Here is a 25,583-nt window from a genome sequence, read left to right as displayed (position 1 = left end):
GCAGAGACTCAACAAAAAAAGAAAACTTCAGGCCAATATCCATGATGAACATAGATGCAAAAATCTTCAATAAAATACTGGCAAACCAATTGCAACAGCACATCAAAAAGCTTATCCATCATGATCGAGTAGGCTTCATCCCAGGGATGCAAGGCTGGTTCAACATACGCAAGTCTATAAACATAATCCATTACATAAACAGAACCAAACACAAAAACCACATGATTATCTCAATAGATGCAGAGAAGGCCTTCGACAAAATTCAACAGCACTTTATGCTAAAAACTCTCAATAAACTAGGTATCGATGGAACATATTTCAAAATAATAAAAGCTATTGACAACAAACCCACAGCCAATATCATACTGAATGGGCAAAAACTGGAAGCATTCCCTTTGAAATCTGGCACTAGACAAGGATGTCCTCTCTCACCACTCCTATTCAATATAGTATTGGAAGTTCTAGCCAGAGCAATCAGGCAAGGAAAAGAAATAAAGGGTATTCAATTAGGAAAGCAAGAAGTCAAATTGTCTCTATTTGCAGATGTCATGATTGTATATTTGGAAGACCCCATCGTCTCAGCCCAAAAACTCCTTAAACTGATAAGCAACTTCAGCAAAGGCTCCGGATACAAAATCAATGTTCAGAAATTACAAACATTCCTATAAACCAATAACAGAGTAAAAGACAGCCAAATCAAGAGCGAAATCCCATTCACAATTGCTACAAAGAAAATAAAATATCTAGGAATACAACTAACAAAGGATGTAAAGGACCACTTCAAGGAGAACTACAAACCACTGCTCAAGGAAATAAGAGAGGACACAAACAGATAGAAAAACATTCCATGTTCATGGTTAGGAAGAATCAATATTATGAAAATGGCCATACCTCCCAAAGTAATTTATAGATTCAACACTATCCTCTTCAAGCTACCAATGACCTTCTTCACAGAACTGGAAAAAAAAAAAAACACCTTCAACATCATATGGAACCAAAAGAGAGCCCGCATAACCAAGAGAATCCTAAGCAAAAAGAACAAAGCTGGAGGCATCACGTTACCTAACTTCAAACTATACCACAAGGCTACAGTAATCAAAACAGCATGGTAATGGTACCAAAACAGAGATACAAACCAATGGAACAGAACAGAGACCTTGGAGGCAATGCCACACATCCACAACCATCTGATCTTTGACAAACCTGACAAAAACAAGCAATGGGGAAAGGATTCCCTATTTAATAAACGGTGTTGGGAAAACTGGCTCTCCATGTGTAGAAAGCAGAAACTGGACCTCTTCCTGACACTTTACACTAAAATTAACTCCAGATGGATTAAAGACTTAAACATAAGACCTAACACCATAAAAATCCTAGAAGAAAACCTAAGCAAAACCATTCAGGACATAGGCATAGGCAAGGACTTCATGACTAAAACACCAAAAGCAATGGCAACAAAAGCCAAAATAGACAAATGGGATCTAATTAAACTCCAAAGCTTCTATACAGCAAAAGAAACAGTCATTAGAGTGAACCAGCACCCAACAGAATGGGAAAAAATTTTTGCAATCTACCCATCTGACAATCTCTACCAAGAACTAAAGCAGATTTACAAGAAAAAAACAAACAAACCCATTCAAAAGTAGGTGAAGGACATGAACAGACACTTTGCAAAAGAAGACATATACAAGGCCAACAAATGTATGACAAAATTCTCATCATCACTGGTCATTAGAGAAATGCAAATCAAAACTACATTGAGATACCATCTCACGCCAGTTAGAATGGCAGTCATTAAAAAATCTGGAGACAACAGATACTGGAGAGGATATGTTGGAGAAATAGGAACACTTTTACACTGTTGGTGGGAGTGTAAATTAGTTCAACCATTGTGAAAGACAGTGTGGAGATTCCTCAAGGATCTAGAAATAGAAATTCCATTTGATTCAGCAATCCTATTACTGGGTATATATCCAAAGGATTATAAATCATTCTATTATAAAGACTCATGCACACACATGTTCATTGCGGCACTATTTACAATAGCAAACACCTGGAACCAACCCAAATGCCCATCGATGATAGACTGGACAAGGAAAATGTAGCATATATACACTATGAAATACTATGCAGCCATAAATTGATGAGTTCATGTCCTTTGTAGGGACATGGATGAATCTGGAAACCATCATTCTCAGCAAACTGACACAAGAACAGAAAATCAAACACGCATGTTCTCACTCATAGGTGGGTGTTGAAGAATGAGAACACATGGACACAGGGAGGGGAGTATCACACACTGGGGTCTGTTTGGGGGGGGTAGGGGAGGGACAGCAGGGGGTGGGGAGGTTGAGGAGGGATAACATGGAGAGAAATGCCAGACATAACTGACAGGGGATGGAGGCAGCAAACCACCTTGCCATGTATGTACCTATGCAACAATCCTGCAAGCTCTGCACGTGTACCCCAGAACCTAAAGTACTTAAAACACAAACACACACACACACACACACACACACAGTAGTGACTCTAATCCATGGGATGTTCAAATTATTTCTCTGGAAACTCCATCCCACTGAAGATGAGTTATAGTCTTGGAAAGCTTCTAAAAAGGGTGCCCCATCTGTTCAGCACTTACCTTTCACTCAGTGAACTATAAATACTTAATGATGAGGCCAACGGTTGATAACGCAGTTGATCAATACTGAGCATGGAGACAGCATTCCATTTCCACGCCTGACCAGGATGGATGCCGAGGGAATGGAGGAAAATGATACAAGTCAGGGGGACAGCTGACTGCTCCTCCACTGCTATCTTCATTCACCCATTGGTGACCCCCAGCTGGTGGCAGCTCAGTGCTCCCAGAGAGGGGGCTTAAGCTGCACTGGAGGTCCTGACAGCTGATATGGGGAGCACCAGCCAGCTCCTCACCAGTGTCCTCTGGCCATGCAATTTTAATAAGCTCAACCTCAGGAAAGGAAAAGGGAGCCTGGGACCGTGTTGAATTATTCACAGCTCCAATCAAGGAAGGCAGAGGAACCCCTCTTGTGAGAGTAAGTGATAGCTACTCATTGATTTTTCCCCCCTTCATGACCCCTAGATAAGAATCTAGTTTTAAAAAAAAGAAAAGAAAATCTATCTTCTTAAATTTGAGTTCTTGAATAATTAGTGAAGTTGAGAATTGTGTTTCAGTTGACATTTATTTGCTGAAGAATAATTTTGATATCTTGGACTTGATTAGAAAAGGAAAAACATCAAGGACTTTGAAATATCTAAATGTATTTAAATATAACACATATATGAAAACTATTTTTATGGATTAATGACCATGATCAAAGTGATCTTATTTAATAACACACTAAAAATGATGTGACACCTGAAAGCCAAAAAGATATATGGTTCATGCATTTATTAGTTGCCTAAGTTGAATTAGCTTTTGAATGTGGTGTGTGTGTGTGTGTGCGTGTGTTTGTGTGTGTGTGTATGTGTGTGTGTGTGTGTGTGTGTGTGTGTGTGTACACCTTATCTTTGTATGGACAGAGAAATTTCAGCTACAAGAAAATACAGTTAATTCTTCCCTACACTTCAAGGAAAGCTTTTTTTCTAGGATTAATCTCATATTCCACAATCATAGATAGTGCTGATAAATGTATTCCTGGAAATAAAGACAGTCACTACACTCCTTTAGAGGGTGGGTTAGAAAACAGCCACAGAAGCTTCTTCAGGCCTTGTCCACACTCCTCAGAATCTCTGCTCTCCCCTAAAACACTTATGCAAGGGCAACCACTGCTTTAGCAGGTGGCCTCAGCTCCCTATTTTACAAAGTTTCATATCCCCTGCTGAGAGTCTAGTCCAGACCCATTCTCTCAGAGCAGGAATGTCACGAAGGCTCCTCACAATCCGGACTGCCCACTTACATCCATCCCATGCCTGGCTAACAGATGCACTTCCTAAGATCTCCTAAAGTCATAAGGCTCACACGACATGGCTCTTCTGTGACTTATTTAACCCCTGTTAGCCTCAGCTTCCTCCTCCATTGAACAGACATAATCATAATATGTACCTCGTAGTACAGTTGAGATTTAAGTGAATAATGTATGTTAGGCACTTAGCACAGCCTCTGCACACCCATCAGTAAGTGGTTATTATTGTACACAAATGCAAGCTCCATGAGGGCAGGGATTGCTGCCTCTTCCCTCGAATGCCTAGAATAGTGTCTGGTAAATGAGAGAAACTCAATCCATTTTACTTGAGTAAATGAGTGAAGTGTCTTAGGCTCCTTTCACATGCCACTATTCCTGGCCAGTTATCCAAGCTAAGATGGTCATTTCCTCCTCTGGATGCAGCCAAAAGCATTTTGTTTACCACACCCGTAGCACTGGTTTCTGCTGTCCTGAGTCTGTGTCACTGCTCTGTGTTCCCTGGGAGACTTCAGGCTCCCTGAAGGTGTCTCTCTCACTGCCCAGCTCCAGTGCTGTCCACGCAGAGGACCCTTCCACACCGGACACGAAGCACCAGTCCTGCAAGTCATTCCAATAACAACCAAAGATGGCTCCTCGTGAACCAGATCTACAAAGCTCCTGTCAGGAATGGTAAACACTAAGAGCCCAGGCCCCTCTCCTTCAATTTAATGAGTTAGTATTTTTTTTTCAGAATGGCAGCTTCTTACTCTGTTGCCCAGGCTGGAGTGGAGTGGCACGATCTCAGCTCATTGCAACCTCCACCTCCTGGGTTCAAGCGATTCTCATACCTTAGCCACATGAGTAGCTGGATTATAGGCGTGCACCACCATGCCCGGCTAAATTTTGTTTTGTTTTAGTAGAGATGGGGTTTTGCCATGTTGACCAGGCTGGTCTTGAACTCCTGGCCTCAAGTGATCCACCTGCCTCAGCCTTCCAAAGTGCAGGGATTAAAGGCATGAGGCTCCACGCCTGGTCAGTAATTTTTAAAATTGTATATTTCTATTAGCTCTGCCAAGCTAAACAGTAGCTGTATTTCAGACCTTCCCCATCAACGAGAGGTCCCTATTCTTTTTGATGTAAAGGAATTTTCACTCCCTGAAAATGAGAAGATCCCTTGCGAGTAGGTACTAATGGCAATGTGAGATGAGAGAGGGTGGCATGTGGGACTCAGGCAACACAAAGACAAAGCCAGCCTTAGGGAGGGTTATGGGAGGGGAGTTGGCATGGAGCTACCTACTTGGGGCCGGTATCAGTCAGCACTGTCATCCACACTCATAAACAACTCCCCTTCCTTCTCCTCCACCCCCTCCCCCAACAGGATGTGTCTGTGAGCTCTGGGGAGGAGGTGACTTGTGCACAGTTGCTTTTCCTAGTTTCCTTGGCAACTGTGCAGCACTAGAAGCTCCAAGAGTGAGGCAGTGGATGGGGTGGCGGATGGAACACAGATGCTGATGTCAGTCAAATGTGTCACCTCCACACCATGTTTAGCAGCCTCACGGTTTTGAAAGCTCACACACACCACACACACCTCTCATTGCTCATTTCTAGTTTGGCGCCAGGCGCCCAAGCAAAGAGCCTCAGGGAAATGTGGCAGAATGGGTCTAATTTTACTAACATGAACTGAGACTGGGACCTAAGACTGAATGATCCCAGCACGAAGGACACTTGATGTTCCTTGGCTGGTTTCTGGATTTCATACAAGCCTACACAGTGCACATAGAGGGGCATTCATCAATTTTATGTCAGGGGTTGGCTATGGGCTGAGAACAAAGGACAGGAGAATCTGAACTTTCACCATGAGAGTCGAGTGTATCCAACTTGGGGGATCCAGCCTAAAAATGATAGATGTAGCTGGGGTGAGGTAGGGGGGCAGAGATGGCAAGTCCATTTGGAGGCAAAACTGCCTGGAAAATAGAAAGTTGTAAAGTCTCCAGCTTTGAAATGAATTCCATTCCAAAATCTCATTTGTTAAGTCAATTATTTAGAATTGAGAACCCATTTCCAGAGAAGTCCTGTCTGTTATAAATGATGACTGGGTTTCTAGGCTAGTCCACAAAAACCTATTTAACTCATAATGTAGATGAAATACTATACATTTGCAATGAAAAAGAATAGAAAAAACTCCTGTTGTGATAGCAGTAATTAAATGAAAAAGAAAAACTGAGATGTGGAAAATAAATAGCTTCCTTTCATTTCTTTTGAACAAATGAATAAAGAGAAGGGTTCTTCATTTACTTTAGATAATAGGATGGAGCCTATGGTCAGGGAGGGGTGAAGGATGGAGCAGGGAGGTCTTTTGGGAGAAGAGATGGGCAATAGGCCTGCCCCACAAGATATGTGCAGAGCTCCGATGCAGTGAGGAAAGAGCATGAATTTTGTAGTCACAAATGCCTGGGTTCTAGTTCTGCCTCTATTTCTTCTTGTTGCTCTGGGGGAGGTATTAGATCTCTTGTTTCATTTCCATTACTGGTAACCTCAATTGCATCAGGCAAATGCCTGCATGATAGACACTGTGGTGCACCATCCAGACCTCCCTGCAAGGAAAGACTTGTTGCTGGGTTCTAGGAGGGCTGTCAGCCTTCAGTGGTCAATCCCTCTAGAGATTGCTCATACGCAAAGAGCCACATACCCAAGAACACTCCACTTCCAGTACTTACATCCAAGGGGTGACCAATGTGGGAGTGTAAAGACACAGCCATTTCAACCTCCTTCAGGAGACTTTGAAGGGTCGCTCTAGGACAAGAGCCCCCCAAGGGATGTCACTGCACCCACATCCCAGGCTGATTTCTCCCCTGCCCTTCCATGGACATGAGCCCTAAAAAACTGAACTCCATCTGAGTCCACTTCCCAGGGAACCAGCCTGCAACAGCCTGGCCCGTAAATGTAGCCAAACAGTTGGCTCAGGTAAATGTTGAGATCTTTGCCCTGCTGCCTCTCTCTCCTTACCTGCAGAGGACACAGAACAGCAGAAAAGCTTAACAACACCCCAGGTAGCTCTGGGATTGGGGCTCCTGAGAGCCCAAGGGCTCCAACAACAACCAAAACAACGAAAATGGCTGGGGCACATGGGTAACCTATAAGGTTTTGTTTCTAATGCATGAATGCTTGTAATCAAGAGTTTACGATTTGGAGATAGAATCTGTAAAAGAAATACAAGCACTGCTTGTTTGGAACTGCTCTGTCCGATATGGTAGCTGCTGGCCATGTGTCACACACAAATTTAAGTTGATGTATGTATTAGTCTGTTTTCACTATGCTGATAAAAACACACGTAAGACTGGGTAATTTATAAAGAAAAAGAGGTTTAAGGGACTCACAGTTCCACTTGGCTATGGAAGCCTCACAATCATGGCAGAAGGCAAAAGGCACGTCTTACATGGCAGCAGTCAAGAGAAATGACGGCCAAGCAAAAGGGGAAATCCTTTATAAAAAAACATCAGATCTCATGAGACTTATTCACTGCCATGAGAACAGTATGGAGGAAACCACCATAATGATTCAATTGTCTTTCACCAGGCCCCTCCCACAACAGGTGGGAATTATGGGAGCTACAATTCAAGATGAGATTTAGGTGGGAAAAGAGCCAAACTGTGCCAGTTTTTAAGTAAAATTTGAAATTCAGTTCCTTGGTTGAATTAGTCATATTTCAAGTGCTCAGTAACCACATGTGGCTTGTGGCTACCACATAGACTTACAGAACATTTTCATCACTACAGGGAGTTCTATTGGGTGGTACCGATTGGAATGTTAAATTGTAAAGGATCTAAGAAGGTTTGAACTGTATTCTGTGCCAATCTTTCCCCAGAAGGCTCCTCAGATGGTTATGCATAGAGAGTGAAGCAAGGTAAGTACCACTAAGCTTTGCACGTCCACCCCCAAACTCCCAAAACTCTAGCTCAGCATGTGCAAGGCTGAATTCCATGCACAACTACACTAGACAAGCCAGAATGACCCATAGCCATGAAGGACTCTTGGCTATGACCTCCAAAGTTAACCAGAATTAGATATCAGGAAAAGACCAAAAAAAAAAAGAGTGAAAACGGCAGAGAACATCAGCCCCAAAGCCTATGAAAGAAGGGGGTCTCCTCTTAGAATCATCTGAAGAGGGCCTTCCATGTACCCCAAACATATTAGGTCTGCCTGGTAACCCCAACTCCGTAATCCCATAATCCAATCTATGACACAGCTTCACCAGAACCAGGAAAAAGAGATGAAAATAGGGAGGATGGAAATACAGTATAGCAATGTCACCTCCACGGCCTCCCCTTTAAACCAACAGCAGCTCTTATCCTGTTCTTGGGCCCTCCTTTCTATCTATGTCCAACATTCTTGCAGCATCCTCCTTTCGGGTATGTGTTTTCACACATCTGAAATAGAATAGAAGAGGATCTGATCATAGCAAATGGAAGGCATGGATGGTCTAGACAGGCAAGTCTTTTGGTTGCCCTCAACAACTTCAATACATTGTACTCACATTGTATTTACATTCAAAGCTCTGCAGTGTTATTTTTTAGACAGTAAGTACATAAATCTTTTAGAGACTGTTTGTGTCTAAACTGCATTCTTTTTGGACACAACTGATAAAGAGCTGCTTCTGCTGTTGCCACCACGCTGAGTACCTCAAACACTGACAATTTTCTGCTCTAAAACTCCTTTCACAATATGCCACACTGTTGCCAGTAAATAATAGTCAGCCACTTTCTACTCCCACACTGTAAGCACCTGATGTAAGCTCCCACCACACACACCTGTGCAGATAGCAAACCCCCAATACTCACCAAGACAAATAGCCAAATACAAGGCCAACTCACCTACACAGGCTGCACAGAGTCAAACAGAAAAGCCCTCAAGTTGATAAAATGTCATTTCAGAGGGATTCCCCCAGATCCCATGGGACCTCAGTATACTCCTGCCTTCCAATAATAATAGCACCTCATGTTGGCTGGCATCAGACTTTGCAGACTTACTCAGAGATTGTGCATGAATCATTCTATTGAATTTAAACTTTATATTAATCCTCAAGGCAGGTATTTCCATCTCCGTTTTACAAATGAGTGTACTGGGTTCAAAACACTTAAATAGCTTCTGAGGGTCATATACTAGGAAGTGGCAGAGCTGGAACTCAATCCAATATCTGCTGGACTCCATGAGGCTTAAAGCCTGTTTCCCAGTGAAGGAGTACATCAGAAACACAAGAAAGAGATTTTAGGTTAGATGTTAAAAGGATTCCCTAGCTAACACACACAATGCAAAAAAAAAAAAAAAATCATGTACTCACCTCTTCCATGCTGTTGTATTCAACTAACCCCAAGAAACATGGAAGGAAAGTAAATTACCAAATCTATAGCCAGTTGACAGACAGCACACAAATACAGGTCCTGCTTCCTGGAGAGGTTGTGCTAATTTGCAATATTCCATCTCCCAGCTCCCATCCCAAGCCTACCTATCCTCTCCTGCCCTGACCCTTCTCTGACCAGTACAATCCACACCAATGCTCTCCAGACCAAGAGCTCTCAAACCCTCATGTGTTACAGGTCATACAGATTCCTGGGTCCCACCCTTAGAGATTCTGACTCAGTAGGTTAGGCTGGGTTCTAAGAATTTGCATTTCAAACAAGTCCCCAGCTAATGCAGATGCTGCCAGGCCATGAACCTCACCTGGGAGGCACTGGCCTTGACTCTGGTAGGACTCTTATCATACAACACAAACTTGGTTACTTGTTCTGTTACCCCATCCTGGTTCCCAGCCATCTCCCTGCTTCCCTCCCCATCTTCAGAACCCCTATCCCCCAAAACCCAGAATCAAACCCAATCACAGTTTGTGACTGGTGCTCTGACTATAACAGCCTCCTGTCTTTGTTCTGGGCATAGCATACCTGCCTTGTGTGCCCCAGTTCTTATAAATGGGCCTCTCTCTCAGCCACCATTCTCTATTTCTTATTCTAACACCCTTCTACTCCAAATTTCATGTAAAGTTGGGGCCTTTCTTCCTTTGGCTAAGACTCCTCCCTGGGAGTTCACTCATTCAGTCCTGAATGCCCAAGTAGCACCTACAGGACTTATACCTGCTGACCCACTTTCCTGATGCCTGGTATCTGCCTGCTCTGCCATCCATGTCTCACCTAACCCAGATTCCCCATCGCTGAGCTGTTTCTGCCAGGTGCAGTGCTGAGCACATATTCTTGTTCCTCTTCCTCACTGGAGCAGTTTGTTTGGAAGCTGAGCTCAGATTGTCTTAACTTTAGAAAGAGGAATCACCTGCCATGTTGAGCTCCCTTTTCAGCACCTGGAACTGGGACAGTTCCCAAGAAGAGGCAAGTCCTAGATGATGTCCACTTTTCCCTGGCTATAAAAAGCAGGCCATGCCGCTTACTGAGATAAGGTAGTTTGTCTTATATTCTGTTTTTTTTTCCCTGCAATGAATCCTTGCTGATTTAAGTATGGAAGTTGGGACCTATGAAGTGTACATGTCAGCATCATTAGCCTGTACTCTCTAGGTGGTCTTAAATGCTTAAAACATTAAGCAACAAATAATTTGAGTCCTTGCCTTGTTGGCACCTGAAAATATATCATCCAATTTGGGAAGCAGAATACCTTTTAATGTCCCCTCCAGCACCCAACATGGGGGGGTTCTCACAGAATAGGCACTCCACAACTATTGAATGAGCAAATGAACAAATGGATGAAGGTGGCCAGTGGGGTTGTTCTCTCAGCTCTCCTTCATGGCGTGGTGTCTGTGTCAGTGTACTCAGCCAGAAAGAAAACACTTCCGATCTGCAGAAGCTGAGAGAATACCTCCAGGCCAGACTTCCAACGAATTCCCAGCACAAAATTGGACCTGTGCATTCAGATGAATTGTTGCTTGACGACTCCAATTACACCAGCACAGTGGTTCTCAGGTTTTGTTCAGGACACGGATGTCTTTAACAGAAAAGGCTGTACTGTAGTCCCTCCCACCCCTACCCAGGCCTCCTCTCTTCCCTCCCCCTAGGTCATCTCAAAAATAAACCCTCCCTCTTGTCCATGTAGAGGGTGTCCCTGTAGAGGCCAGCCATGCTACAGTGCATTTTCAGCACTGAACCCCCAGCCAGGCCAGCTATCTAAGTAGGTGGGACCCACAGCTGCACATGCTCATGCATACATGATTTTTTTTTTTGCAGATGGAGTCTTGTTGTCACCCAGGCTGGAGTGGAGTCATGCAATCTCGGCTCACTGCAACGTCCACCTCCCAGGTTCAAGTGATTCTCCTGCCTCAGCCTCCTAAGTAGCTAGGATTACAGGCATGTGTCACCATGCCCAGCTAATTTTTGTGTTTTTACTAAACATGGGGGTTTCACCATGTTGGCCAGGCTGGTCTCAAACCCTGAGCTCAGGTGGTCCGCCTGCCTTGGCCTCCCAAAGTGTTGGGATTACAGGTGTGAGCCACCATGCCTGGCCCAACATTCATGATTTTAAAGCATCTCTATGTTACCTGTAACTCCCTTGTCATCATTCCTTGGGGTAGGCCTCCAGAAAAATAAAAAATACTAACTGGGGAAGGTAATCCAAGAACACATTAACCACCCAGGCTCAAGCATGTTCATCAAATCAGTAAGCCTGTTCTCCAGCAGACACCTGAGGGGGTGGGACAAAGAAGAGGTAGGCATGAGTTACTTCTGCAAGAGCAGGTCTCGGTATGATATCACATTAAGCGGCTTGTGTTCTCTGCCTCGGTTGCTGCATAAATACCACCAGAGCTCTGGGAGGACAGGCACGAGGCAGCAGGTATGCTGAGAGGTTTACAAGGTTCTCTGCAGGGGCTGGGCAGGGGCAGAGACACAAGGAATGGTTTGCAAAAAGCAAAGACTTCAGGATTCAAGGCGACTTATGAAGACACGCCGTTGGCTGAGTTTTCTTGCTACCAAGCCTTCTCAGTTCTCGGTGGGGGGTGGTTTCTTGCTAGTGAAGACCCCCATGGATGCCAGTCTTGCAAGCAAGAGGCAGCTAACTACAGATTGCACACAGTAAGAGCCTCACACTGGCTGAGCTCCAATGCGGACGTGGGAGAAGGAAAATGGCTGATGCTGCAGGGGACCTAAGCTTCTACTGTCTGGGATGTTTACCTCATTAGGCTGTTTTACATAACATCAGCCAAAAAAAAAAAAAAAGAAAGAAAAAATAGCTGGAGGGACCCTATTGGAGTTCAGACCCGGATTCTGAGCCCTCGCCCTTGGATTCCTCTAAGGTCTGAGATAGGACATCTAGGCAGCCCCTCACAATTGCCTAAGTTACCTCATCTGCAAAGGAGCCACAGCAACATGGGAGGGGCTCCTGGGAGAAAATGCCGAGTCGCCCTCTGAGCAGCATTGCAGCCAATTGAACAAAAAGAGATGCTTACTGTTGTTATTACTGTTAGTTTCATCTCAAGCCTTTGGTCCACAGCATTCATCTTCTCATAACAAGGATGGCTGCAGGAGGAGGGACCAGGAGACCAGGCAGCTTCTAGGCTGAGAATACCAGAGAGGTCTGAGTGGTAGGCAAGTCCAGAAGGTGGCCATTCTACATTGTAGCAGGCTGGGCTAGGACTGGCCAGGTCAGTCCATCGGGAAAGGGAAGGCAGGTGCCATCAGGCAAAGAGCCAACATAAGTCCAAGGTGAGAAGGTCGATACCAGTGGGGAGGGCAGGACCTAGTGTGGCTAGAGAGAATCTAGACAGCATCAGGGACCCTGGGGTTAAGGGGCAGGACCCTCTAATTCTGGAAAGGGAGAGGGTGAGGAAGAGGGCATGGGAGAGGCCAAGTGAGGGTGGCCAGGTAGGGCTTGGCCACAAAGAATAAGTTAAGAGTCCTGCCCTAAGATCCACACCAGAGCAATAGGACATGCTGGGCTTCACACCATACCCTGGCCTGGGGTCAGGACTGGTCCCCCAAGACTGAGCCAACCCATAGGCAGGGGTAACAGATCAAGAGTTGTAGGGACAGGGAGCCAAGTGTGTCATGCAGGTGTCTGCAGTAAGTGAGGCAGTTCTGGATTTTTATTTCTTGTCCCTCCTAGTGATGTGGACACTAAAATGTCCCTGCTCATCCACAAAGTCTTGGTCTCCTGCCTCACTTCCTCCATCCTCACTGCTCCCTCCCTCCTCTTCTCCTCTCTTCTCCCTCCCTCTGCTGGCCAGGCTGTACTCTGTTTCCAGATGGCTCCTTGGCACGGATATTCTCTGCCCCAGGGGTGCAAGGATTCTCCGTGCAGGTGAAGGCGAAGACCCCCAGCGCTGTAGATGCAGAGCCTGTTCTTCCTGGTCCTGGTACGGTCTCAGCTTGCCTGAGGCAACAGCCACAGGGCCGACAAGTGAGCTCATGTCTGTGTGTCTGCAGAGTAGGGAGCAGAGAATTCCAGGAGGAAAATCGTCTCTTGTTCTTTCCCTCCCTGGCCAGCTGGAAATGTGCTGTGTGACTATCCAATCTAATTAGTTGAACCCTCAGTCTTGAAAGAAGAAAGCTTCAAAAAAACACCTCTGGCTTTCTTGGCTCTCAGCATCTTGAAAGACAAGCAAGAGCATCTGATTGCAGGAAAGTAGAGCCCAGCTCCTCAACTCTCATTGCCAGGGGCAATCCACTGGAAGCAAAATCCTCCATCTTGAAAACGCCAAGGGGAATGATAACGTCCAAGCTCGCGTCCCAGTGACTCCGCATCTCAGGGCTCTGACCCTGAGGGAACGTTAGTAACAACTGCCCACAGAGGCCCTGCCCAGCAAATCAGCCGATCAAGTGGCAAAGAAGACCCCCTTCTAATACCTTCCCTCAGTGGGTGTCTGCCCTGCAACCTCAGGCAGGCTCTGCTGCTGCGCCCTCTGCCAGCCTCCCTAGGGTCCTTGCCTAGGGCAGCCAACGCCCAGCTCATGCCATCCCTGTTCCTTCCTGGGATGAACACACTCACCTCTCAGTGATGTCTTCCCATCCTCTGCTTTCTCAGCCTCCTTCCTCTGCCAGAGCCCACCCTGGCTGCCCAGGTCCTGTCGCAGCCCCCCTCCCCCCGCCCCGCTCCCTATCACCTACCTCCCCTTGCTGTGGCTGGGCAAGGCCTGGACTCCACCTGTGCTGAAAGGGCAATGCCAGAGGGGAGCCTGCAGCAGGGAGAACAAGGGCAGAGCTGTTGGGGATGACCTCAGAGGCTCCTGGGGGTTGTGCGAGGACACCAATCTCTCCAAAGGAGTGATGCCTCCATAGGCTGAACTGCGGGATATGAAAAGCCTATAGGGACGTATTCTAGTGAGAGGGTGAAGCAGCTCCATTTAAAATGTCACTGGTTCCCCTGACTGTGTCAATCAGATTCTGTCACATTTAAAACATAAACCAGACAGCCCGCCGGGGAGCAGCACCAGCCCAGCTCATCTCCTGCAGCTGCCTGTCCCCTCCTCACTGGCCAGTGACACTTGCCTGTCCTGCTTTGTCCTAGAGGCAGCCAGAGGATCTGGGTCAAGCATGCGGCTCACCCTTGGAGCCCCCAGAGGCAGGACAAATGCTGTTCTACCCCACTCAGCACTGTACCCCAGGGCACTGCGCTGCACTGCAGCCCCTCCCAGGGCCGCTGACAGTGGGTGGGTGGGAAGGCGGACAGGCTGCACCAGGTCTGGGTGGACTGATGGTACGGATCCCAACTCTAGAAGGAATTCTGCCTTTTCCCAGGGTGAGCAGGAGAACAGGCACCCACAGTACCCACCAGCAATCACCTACCAAGCCAGAGTGAGAACCTGGTCACCAGTTCACCCACACAACTCAGCATTTGAACCTCATCTACAAAGTTCACCCCTCTTCCCCACCACACACATACCACACACACACACACACACACACACACACACACACACACACACAGGCTTCTCCTCTGGCCTTTACTCCCTACAGAATTTATTCTCTCTCTACAATTAGATTTGTAAGCCTAGTGGCCTCCAGAATCTTCTATCCCTTTACCAGCTGTCACCTGACTATAAGGTATAGGAGTGTACACCCCAGCAGTTAAGCCTCTCATTGGTAGGCTTAACTTTTCAAAACCACAATGGAGTTTTAAACCTAATTGTGCCTTTTCCTACTTGAAAATTTTATTTCCATATCAATGGTTGATGATGAGGCCACATGCAAATTCTTGATGAAAAGTATATCACTCAGGCAAGGCACAGTGGCTGACACCTGTAATCCCAACACTCTGAAAGGCAGAGACAGATGGATCACTTGAGGCCAGGAGTTCAAGACTAGCCTGGCCAACATGGAAAAATCTGGTCGCTACTGAAAATACAAAAATTAGCCAGGCATGATGGCACATGCCTATAATCCCAGCTCCTACCAGTCTGGGCAACAGAGCAAGACTCTGTCTCAAAAAAATAAAAATAAAAAGAAGAAACAAAGAAAAGTATATAATTCAAGTTTAACCAAAGTTGAAATATTTGTCAGAAAGTGTTTCAGGAAAAAAAAAAATCACATTTCTTTCCTTTGGCAAAAATTATCTAGCAGGAAAAAATACAGAATACAAGATTTTATGGTCAAATTACAAAACAATAACCAGGCGGGACACAGTGGCTCATGCCTGTAATCCCAGTACTTTGGGAGGCCAAGGCAGGTGGATCACCTGTGGTCAAGAATTTGAGACAAAAGCCTTGACTACACGGTGAAACCCTGTATCTACTAAAAACACAAAAATTAGCTGGGCATGTTGGCACGCGCCTATAGTCCCAGCTACTCAGCTACTCAGGAGGCTGAGGCAGGAGAATGGCTTGAACCCGGGAGGCAGAGTTGCAGTGAGCCAAAACTGTGCCGCTGCACTCCAGCCTGGGCAATAGAATAAGACTCCATTTCAAAATATATAAATAAATAACCAATCTAGGATAAAATGAATTAATTTGATCCCACTTAAAAGTATTAAAGAGTGCAGGACTCTCAAACCAAATAAAAAAATCAGACTGTGATTTTTTTTTTTTCATTTCCAGTGTTTGATCAGGAGTTTGCTAATATTTAATCATTTCTGCTTTATTTCAAAGGGAATTTGTGTGCCTACTTCCCACCTAATGTCATCAATATCTGACCTCTGAAAATTAAAATCGACACTTCCTATGCTTCCCCTCTTGCCAGCATTCCCAATTACACTTAGGACCAAATTCAGCTGTGGCAGATGCTCACCTGCCCTATGGCTAAAAATAGCTGTCATCGATGTCAGAAATGGCAAATGTTCCCTCTCTCTGCTTAACGGCCCATTAGGCGGCTTTGTGAAAGAGGCAGATGAATCCCTCACCAAAAGGTGGCCTCAACTTCACCCACACCAAGTGCCCGAGACCTTTTCATGTATCAGTCTTTGAGATGGCTTTTATCAGTTAAAAATAGATCTGTCACCCCAATTCACAGCATAGGCTGCACACTAGATTTTGCAGAACCCAACAGCACTACGGTTTGGGAATAAGAGCCTGGAGACATGCAGGGCTCAAAGAAGACCCCACAAACCTTGGCGTTATCCTCTCCTCTCTGTCTTTGCCAATGCCTTGTGACATGTTTCCAGCGATGCCTCCCTAGGTAATCTCTTTGAATTCTAGGTATCTGAAGTGTGTGCAGTCAAAAGAGTTCTACTAGATTTCCCTTGAAGTGGTATCTGTGAAATTTACACTAAAATAATTTTCCTTCTTGCTAAAAAACTTCCAAATTATCTTAACTGCTTAAAGCGATTCTGCTATATTGTAATTATCACATTGCCTTGTAATTACTTGGATTATGAATGTCTCTACCCATCCCCTACCCTCCTCCACCCCCAAACTTGAGCTCCTTAAAGAGCCCTCTGTGGCCTCGGTATCCACTGACACAAAAAGAAACAGGGTAACTTTGGTTAAATTGAGTTAATTTGAATTGAAGCTGTTATGTCAATAACTTCTTCCTTCTTAGATTCTGAATCCTATTATGAGCCCTGTAACTTAAGTTAGATTTCAGTGGTTAATCAACAGGATTTATCAATCTTGAACATCCCTTCTAGGCTCCTAAGAAGAAACTACATTAGACCAATACATTGTGGGAAATAAGGAGTCATTGTATATTTCTACATGTTAATCCTTACATGTGTATCTCCAAAAGCAAATTGATAACCCCGATGCCTAGTGTCTCTAAGGCAAATATAACACTGAAATTAAATATGTGGCATGCTTAGCTCAAGGCCAGCATGTGGGAACCCTCTTTGAACATTAGCTCTCTGTCCCCATGTGCTGGTTACAGTCTCTAGTAATGGATAAAGCTTGTAGGGGAAACAGTCTGCTGAATGCTTTCTCATCCCTTGGTACCTGCTCTATCATTTCAGGCCAGGGGTATTTAGTGACAATCATCTGGACACACAGCCACAGTATATTTCTTGAAACCAATGAATGATTTTTCTGTTTGATTTTACTTGTCTCTTTCACCTCCCATTCCTACTCCCAGTTGTGGCGCTTTAATTAAAGCCAATCCCAAAAGTAGAATACACCTTCTGGGCCTAATCCACCCAAAAGATAACTAGGCTCCAAGAAGGGGAAGAGAGATGTTTCCCACCTAGAGATCTATCATTTTCAAAGTTTACCAATTAAGGGATCCTTACTATTAGGAAACAATAAAAGACACTTCCTTCACATATAAATGTCAACCGAATCTAAACCTTTCAAAATCTGGTGAAAAAAGATGGACTATGAATGCACGACAAATCAACAGAGGCAGCATGAACTTGCTGACAGTAAGAATGTGTCAGCTTGAAGAACTGTGCCCGCAGGAAGGAGAGCTCTCCCGCCACAGACAGGCAGTGTATCCCAATGGAGCAGAAAAGTAAAAATAGCCAACAAACTCTGTTTGCTCATTAAGTCACCCTGTCGTTGTCATTTAAGTCTCTGAGGATCCCTGGCCAAGAAATGCCCTAACGAATGCATGCAGATATTCTGACCTTTGCCAAGGAATTGCACATGAACCAGGGTTCCAAAACCTATCACTTGAGGGTAAACAGTAGCTTTTAAGACCAGATCCTACTTCTCAGTGACCCATCCAGACGCAAATCTCCAAGGTGATGCATCCTGCAACCACCAGCTGGTCTCAACCTTTACAAATGCAACCCAAGGGACTAACAGGTTACCACAATAATATTCCAAGCAACTTGGAGACAGGCTGGAATTATTAATAAATCCCAAGAGTTGGTTAAGTCAGGTAGGTGAAATCTTACGTACCTACCAGGGTAGTGAAATAAGATAACTAGACAATGGCTACTTGTTTCTGAAGTTTCAATAGTTGGCTCTTTCTTTGATTTTAGAAACAAACTCCCCAAATTTACAATGCAATCAAAACCAACTGAGGCAATTCTGACCCAAAGATATTGGCACTTTACGGAACCATCTCAATGTTCTGAGACCATCCACAGATCCCAGAAGGAGGCATAATCCAACCCTCCAATTCCTCTAAAGGAGACAATCACAGTCACCAAGACTCAGGTGCACTTACGTAGGGCATGCCACTCATCCTGACGGATGGTCTTCGTGATGTTGAAGGTGAGGTTCCTGGGGATGGTTGCTGAGGAGTAGTGGTATTTGATGTACGTGCATCGCTCAATTTCTCCTGAAAAAGAGAGACAGGAAATGAAATGTTAAGGAAGAAGCAACCACATCTGGAATAGCTCTGGAATTAATTTTCCCATCCTGGGGAAGAAGACTTGTTTGATATTGGGCCTGGTGACAACTACAGAAAGGCAATACCTTCACTCAAAAAGAGCAATAGAGTAAAACTACAATCAAATAGCATCGATTTAGATGGAAAAATACATCTCTGGGATCACGCAGAGGTGGGAAGAACCAGTGTTTAGGCTGACAGCAGCTTGTCTAACATTACCAAGAAAATCAACTTTCAAGTCAAGAGAGAAAGTTTGGCATCAAAACACATCGTTTCCAACCAGGGACCAGCAGAGAACAGGATTTGTTAAGCCTTAATGATACCATTTGTGCTTTGAGCACACACAATTTTCTGGAATAGTGAGCTGGGGGATTGTGAGGGGGCCTCCGTCCTCCCAACCTCACCTCTGAACACAAAGCACTCAGATAAATCTGTGACTCTTTGAGCTAGTCTCCAGATTTCTTGAACAAAACTTAGATTTCTTAACAGACTCAACACCAGTCAAAGCATGCTTTACTAGTCAATTGTCAAAATGTTTTTGGCAGAGATTCTGAAAGTATGGTCCCAAGGCCGGCAACATCAGCATTCCCTAAGAACTTGCAACAAACGCAACTTCTCAGGCTCTCAACCCCAGACCTGCTGAGTCAAACTAGGAAGTAGAGCCTGGCAATCTGAATTTAAATAATCCCTCCAGGAATTTTATTACAAACTTAAGTTTGAGAACCGCTGGTTCAGAGAAGCTAACAGAATTGCCAATGCGTTAATGCATAAATCCACACTGTTTGCCAATTCCAAAAGGAAGGCACCACGGGGAGCTCTTCCCCCATTACTTTTGGTTTCTTGCAGCTATTTCTATTGACACTTGCTCATCTGGGGGATATAAAGACTCAATGTCAGTGCATTCTGAAGAATCAGGAAAGGGGCGATTTTTAAAGGCGAGGGGTTTTAAATTTTGGTTTTGTGCCTGAATGGATTTTGATGGTAATCCATTTTGCACCCCACTGATTTTCAATTTATAAGTGGTGGCACATGATTGAATTGTTTGACCCCCTGGCCCACTGTCAGCAGGGAACCTGGCAATTGGTGAAGTGCAATTAGACAGTGCCTCATGAAACTGATGCCTTATTATAAATCATATCTGGACAACTGCCCAGGTGCCAGTTATTGGCGGGCGCTCCTCCAATGAGACTGACGATGTCCAAGAGGCACGTTCTAGAGAGTGGTAGGTGCTCTTCCTGTGTCTTCAATTTTTCAACTTTTCTGCCTCTTTTCCTTTAGCCCACAAACATCCTGAAGCCTCTCACATGCCCCCAGCATTCCCCCTAAGCACGCCTCCTCCTCTTACCTTCATCCTGTCATCTTCCTTCCTTAACTTGCAAAACTTGTTGAAAAAGGAGTCTACCAGACAGTCTCCACTTCCCCATTCACATTCACACCTCCAACCCCACACGTTCTAATTTCCATAACAATTTCCATTAATAGCATCACCTCCCCTCCAGTCTACATCATAAATCCTGCAGTCATTGTGAATGCTGCCTCCTCCTCAAGGCGGCCCCTCCTTCCTGACAGCTAGCTGGTCGCCAAATTCTGCCAGTTCTACTTGAGAAATGTCCCAGGAGTCCAGGCCCTACTCTCTGTCTCCTCTCCTCCTGTAGTAGTCGTCCTGATACAATGACTATCTCAACCAGTAACCACATTACTAAAGGATTTACGAGATAGGAGGGACTCGGCAAGGCTCTGGAGACCACTGGTTTCCAGCTTTATTCATGCTATGGCGCACACACAGAAGATGTTTACAAGGCACCCTGGAGTGAAGAGATGATGCTGCCCATGGCTCTGTCCAGGCTTCTAGGGTGCTGAAGGGACCAAGGTTTCCAACACACCTGGAACCTATTTATGGGTTCTGGACTTGGTCCACCAGCAGGAAATGCCATTATGGATACCAACTCATTTAATCATTCAGTCCATTGTACAACCAAATTAAGTAGGCATTATCATCCTCATCCCTATTTTTTAACGAAAAAGTGGAGGCATGAGAAGATTAAATGACTCACCCAAGGAAGTAGCAGTGCCAAGATCAGAACCCAGGACCAGAGAGTCTCCTCTACCAGGCCACCCTCCCATGTGGAGTGTATTCCATAAAGGAAAGGAAAATATGATAATGTCACACTCCGTCCACAGGCCCTCCGTTGGCCTTCTTATACACAAGATAAACCCCACATTCCTCAGGCATCAAGTCCCAGCTCCCCTCAGGCCCCAGCCTTCACATGCCCCAGGCTCCAGCCAGGGGAACCTCCCCACCTTACCCTGAAGATGCCATATTCACTCCTGACTTGGCATCTATTCTCCTCCCTGCCTTGCTTTTCTTTAGGGTGAGCCAACACCTACTCATCCTAAGAGACGGCTCAAACAGCAGCTCCTTGGCAGAGCCCTCCTGGCATCTAGAATGGCACTCCAGCAGCAGGTGTTTCACCAGCAGCTTCCCTGCTCTCCTCCCCGCTCCCCTGTGCTTCCGTCCTTCCTGCAGCAAACACACTCCTGCACTGTGATTTATCTGTTTACACGCCTCACTCCCCCACTAGATTATGAGTTTCTCAAGGGCAGGGATGTTGTCTTATTCATTCATCTTTATCTTCCCAGCCCCTAGCACAAGGTAAGCACCAATAACATGTGCTTTGAGGAAAGGAATGAGTAATATGAGGTGTTCTTTGTAAGACTGCAGTGGGCAAAGAATCCAACTGCTTTTATTACATGCAAGGAATTAAAATAATTGAGGCAAATTAGAATCTAATGAATTAAAGGAGGCGATTGTTGCAGAACTGTGTATCTATAGCAAACGCCTCCTCCCTGCCTGGACAATACAAGGAGAGGCTTATTAATCACAGTGAGGTAGAAGAAATCTGTATATGGTCACAGAACACTGTCTCAATGTACTTGGTAAATGTAACCCCAGGGGCAACCAGGTCAATGATTTGGGGGGAAAAAAGGAATAAAAGAAAGAGGAAAGGAAGATATAAAGGTAGAATGTTGTAACAAGAATACCATCATGCCTTGGACATGTGCAGTCGGGCAGGTTGTGTCCTGCATAAGGGCACTTCCCAGGGATATGTGGACACTGAAACCCAACTGCTGCTCTGCTGGCCAAGCCTTGCACCCCGGTCAGGGGTGTTGGAGGCTCACCCTGCCAAAAGGGCTGCCTTTGTCTCATTTGCACAATGGTGCCTTCTGAGGTAGCAGCTGCCGTACCTGCAATAATTTCAAGATTCAACAAAACAGCTCCAAGACCCAGGCTTGGAACACAAAACCAGGTCCCACTGGGGATGGCCAGATTGGTGACTCACTCTTGTGTGAGAAAAATATCTGATTTCTTAGCTCAGGTCAGATTCTCTCAGCCTCAACACAAACTCAACAAGTTGCCACTGGTTCCAGGCAGGCTGGAGCCAGCTCCCTTAACCTCCTTCAACCGTAGCCCACCCAGCCAGAGAGGGAAGAGGCCCTTGACATTCAGCAAGAGCAAAAAGCCAACCCACGGGCACTGCAGGTGACTGGCCGGGGAGCCTGCCTGGAGCAGCCACAACTGCCCCGCTGGAGGCCCTCGCTATTTGCTTTGCCTCTGGGATTGCAAGCATCCTGCCTCTGACGGCAATTAAATTTGAAAGATTCAAATATTGCCTGAAAAGAAAAGCAAAATATTTATCCATGTGCCTGTAGGTCCTGTCAGTGTGCTGGGCTTTTGTATATACAGGAACCATCTGGGCACTAAATATGTACGCTCAGAATGTGGGCTTCCTAATACAAACAAGTTTTCCTGCAGCACCCGGTACAGAGGGGCTACCTGGAAGGCAATGGAGAAGTCCATGGCCTCACCGGGAAGGAAGGACAAACCCCCCTGCACCAAACTCCTGCATTCTAGCCCCGAGTCTCCGTTCTCCCTCCAGAAGCCTCAGGTAGGGGAGGACTGGCTGGTAGGGACTCCATGGGTGGCTCCTTCCTGTGGCCCCTGTGGGGGACTTAGTTAGTTAGTTAGTTAAAAGAGACTAGTCTCACTATGTCACCCAGGCTGGAATGCAGTGGCATAGTCAGAGCTTAACTATGCTTGGAACTCCTGGCCCAAGTGATTCTCCCACCTCAGCCTCTGCAATAGCTGAGACTACAGGCACATGCCACCATGTCCAGTTAATTTTTTTTTTATTTTTAGTAGAGATGGGGTCTCACTATATTTCCCAGGCTGGTCTCAAACTCTTGGGCTCAAGCGATCTGCCCACCTCAGTCTTCTAAATTGCTGAGATTACAGGCATGAGTCACTGTGCCCAGCCTTTTCTTATGTTCTGTAGTGATGGGAGTCTCACTGTGTTGCTCAGACTGGTCTTAGATTCCTGTGCTCAAGTGATCCTTCCACCTCTGCCTCTCAAAGTGCTAAGATTACAGGCGTGAGCCACTACCCCTGGCCTGGCGGGACACTTTAAACCCTCAGTCACGCTCTGCCTTTGGAGCTAGTGACCCCTCCTGCCCGTATGTCAGGGTCATAGCAAGACACAGGTAATTAAGGAGAGTTTCAAAAAAGGACAGTTTAACCCAGCAGCAAAAGAACAACCTGACTAAAAAAACGGGGAAAGGATTTGAACAGACATTTCTCCAAAGGCAATTACATTCAAATGTCCAGCAGGAAACGTTGCCCACTATCACTAATCATCAGGGAAATGTAAATTGAAACCACAAGGAGATGTTACCTCATACTTGTCAGGATGGCTATTACCAAAATAAATAAATAATACTGTCGAGGAGGTGGAGAAAGCAAAACCCTTGCATACTACTGGTGGGAATGTAAATCAGTTACAGCCACGATGGGACTCAGTGTGGGGGTTATTCAAAAAATTACGAATGATCCAGCAATCCTACTTCTGGGCCAAATCCAAAACAATTGGAATCACTATCTCAAAGAGATATCTGCACTCCCATGTTCATTGCAGCATTATTCACAACAGCCAAAGCATACAGGCAACCTAAACGTCCATCAGCAGACAAAGGATAAGGGAAACATGGTATCCACGCAATATTCAATGTTGCATCCCTACAATGCCATATAATCGGTCTTGAAAAAGAAGAGAAGCTTGCAGCATGCAACAACCATAGAGTAACCTAGACATTATGCTAAGTGAACAAGCCAGTCATAGAAAGGAAAATACTGCCTGACTTCACTGGCATGAATTCTCTAAAATAGTCAAGCTCATAGACACAGAGGGGTAGTTTTCAGGGGCTGGGGTGTGGGAGAAATGGGGAGATGTCATTCAACAGATACAAAGTTTCAGTTGTGCAAGATAAATAAGAGATTTGCTGTATAACATTGTGCCTATGGTTAATAATACTATCATACACTCGAAACTATCTTAAAAGGGTGGATCTCATGTTAAAGGTCCTCACCACAATAGCAACAAAACAGGGAGGGTGATTTACAAAGCTAAGCACAGAGTATGAAGAGACCAGCAAAGGATGGTGCAAGGGACACCGGGCTGGCAGCAGGAGCAGCTGGTATGACCCCAAGGCCTGGAAGGACAGAGAAGGGAGCTGTCACCAGGACCTGGCAAGGGTGGCCATATGGACAGAGATGATGCAGCCTTTGGCGGAGAGTCACAGCCAACCTGTGGCGAGGCGGCAGAGAAGAAACATTCAGCCTCTCACTGCTCCCTTTAATCTCTCATCAGAACCCCCCTTCCCAGCAGCAGAACCCGAACTAGAAGCCGGAGGGTAAGTCAGCCTCCAGGAGCTCAGAGCAGGTGCAGAAGGCAGAGGCTGGATTGGACGCGCAGACAAAACATCCAGCTCACTCCTCTCCTCTCTTTCTCCAGGACTCTTCCCCTCACATCTCCCTTCTCCCACCCCCTTCCAAAAGCATCACTGTAGCTCCCACTTAGTCCAATGCTACCACATTCTTCCTTCCCAGAGCTCCATGGCGGCAAAGGGAGACATGGGGAACAATGAACGAGGAGAGACTGTCCATTACTTCTTCTCCATCTCAAGTCTTCTAAGACCCAAGCATAGCTTCACAACTCACATCGAGTATTAAAGAGTGGTCCCTGCACGTAGTAAGTGCTCAGTAAATATTATTCTTAACAGTTGCTGTCCTAAGACTACTTTAAGGGGACATGAACACAGAAACTCAGAAATAATATTACTGAACTGTTTGCATCATGCTATAAACACAGACCTATGTCTATCAAGTATAAATTTTCACACGCAATAGCCCCAGGAGGCTGGTGGAGCAAGAGCTCTGAGTGTACTGGATACGTGAGGAACAGAGACCAGGAAGAGAGGGTGCCAGAGATGGCACAGAAACTGCGTGCAGTGACACTGAATTCTGAAGTCTGGTCACACATACAGCAATGCCAGAAGGCAGTTTTTCTCCCACATGTATCAGCTCTCAGCAATCCAGGTTTCCTAAGTGCTGTCAAAAGAGTCCATCACTCAAGGGTAATACATATTAAGCAGAGCCCTTCTAGGCAGAGTGGTTTTAGAGGCAGTGCTGGGACCTAACTTCACCCCATCTAAAACTATCTTCCCTAAACAAGTGCTGTGGTACTAGAGAGCCATTCCTTTGGATTGAATATTGTTCTTCCGGACACCCGTTGTTAAAGCTCTTGTAAATAAGTCTGAAGGGGTAGCCCTGACTTGCACCTAAGTGTGAATGAGATCCCACATCCCCTTCCTCCAGATGGAGGGGCTCTCAGCTACAGAAGAGCTCAGCTTAGAGAGCAAAGATGCGGAGAAGGGATAAAGCATCCAAGGCTGCTCTCCAAAGGCAAGGCCCTACACTATCCACAACGGGGTGCCAGGGAAGCACTGGAATGTGGGCATTCTCTCCACCCATCACTTTAAAAGTGGCGAGATGGGATTGGAGTGTGATGGCCCAATGTATTTAGGAGAGGCTGGGTTAAACAAATTATAAAAGGCTCACTTGTTGTAGGACTTTAAGCATTTTTAATATACATTGTGACTC

At 45.5% G+C, this 25,583-nt stretch overlaps 1 protein-coding gene across 1 annotated transcript in view; it reads right to left on the bottom strand.

Annotated features, from left to right (window-relative positions):
• Window positions 1–25,583, bottom strand: part of TMEM178B (transmembrane protein 178B) — a 418,414-nt gene that overhangs the window by 256,084 nt on the left and 136,747 nt on the right. The window contains exon 2 of the mRNA XM_017499762.2: window positions 18,425–18,538. Within this exon, the coding sequence (XP_017355251.1) occupies window positions 18,425–18,538 (114 nt within the window). The remainder of the gene's footprint in view (window positions 1–18,424; window positions 18,539–25,583) is intronic.

The sequence above is a fragment of the Cebus imitator genome, unplaced genomic scaffold (genome assembly GCF_001604975.1).
Source record: "Cebus imitator isolate Cc_AM_T3 unplaced genomic scaffold, Cebus_imitator-1.0 Scaffold260, whole genome shotgun sequence".
Classification (NCBI taxonomy): Eukaryota; Metazoa; Chordata; class Mammalia; order Primates; family Cebidae; genus Cebus; species Cebus imitator.
Note: the sequence above shows the minus strand (reverse complement) of the source record. Positions and strands in the feature narration are given on the sequence as shown.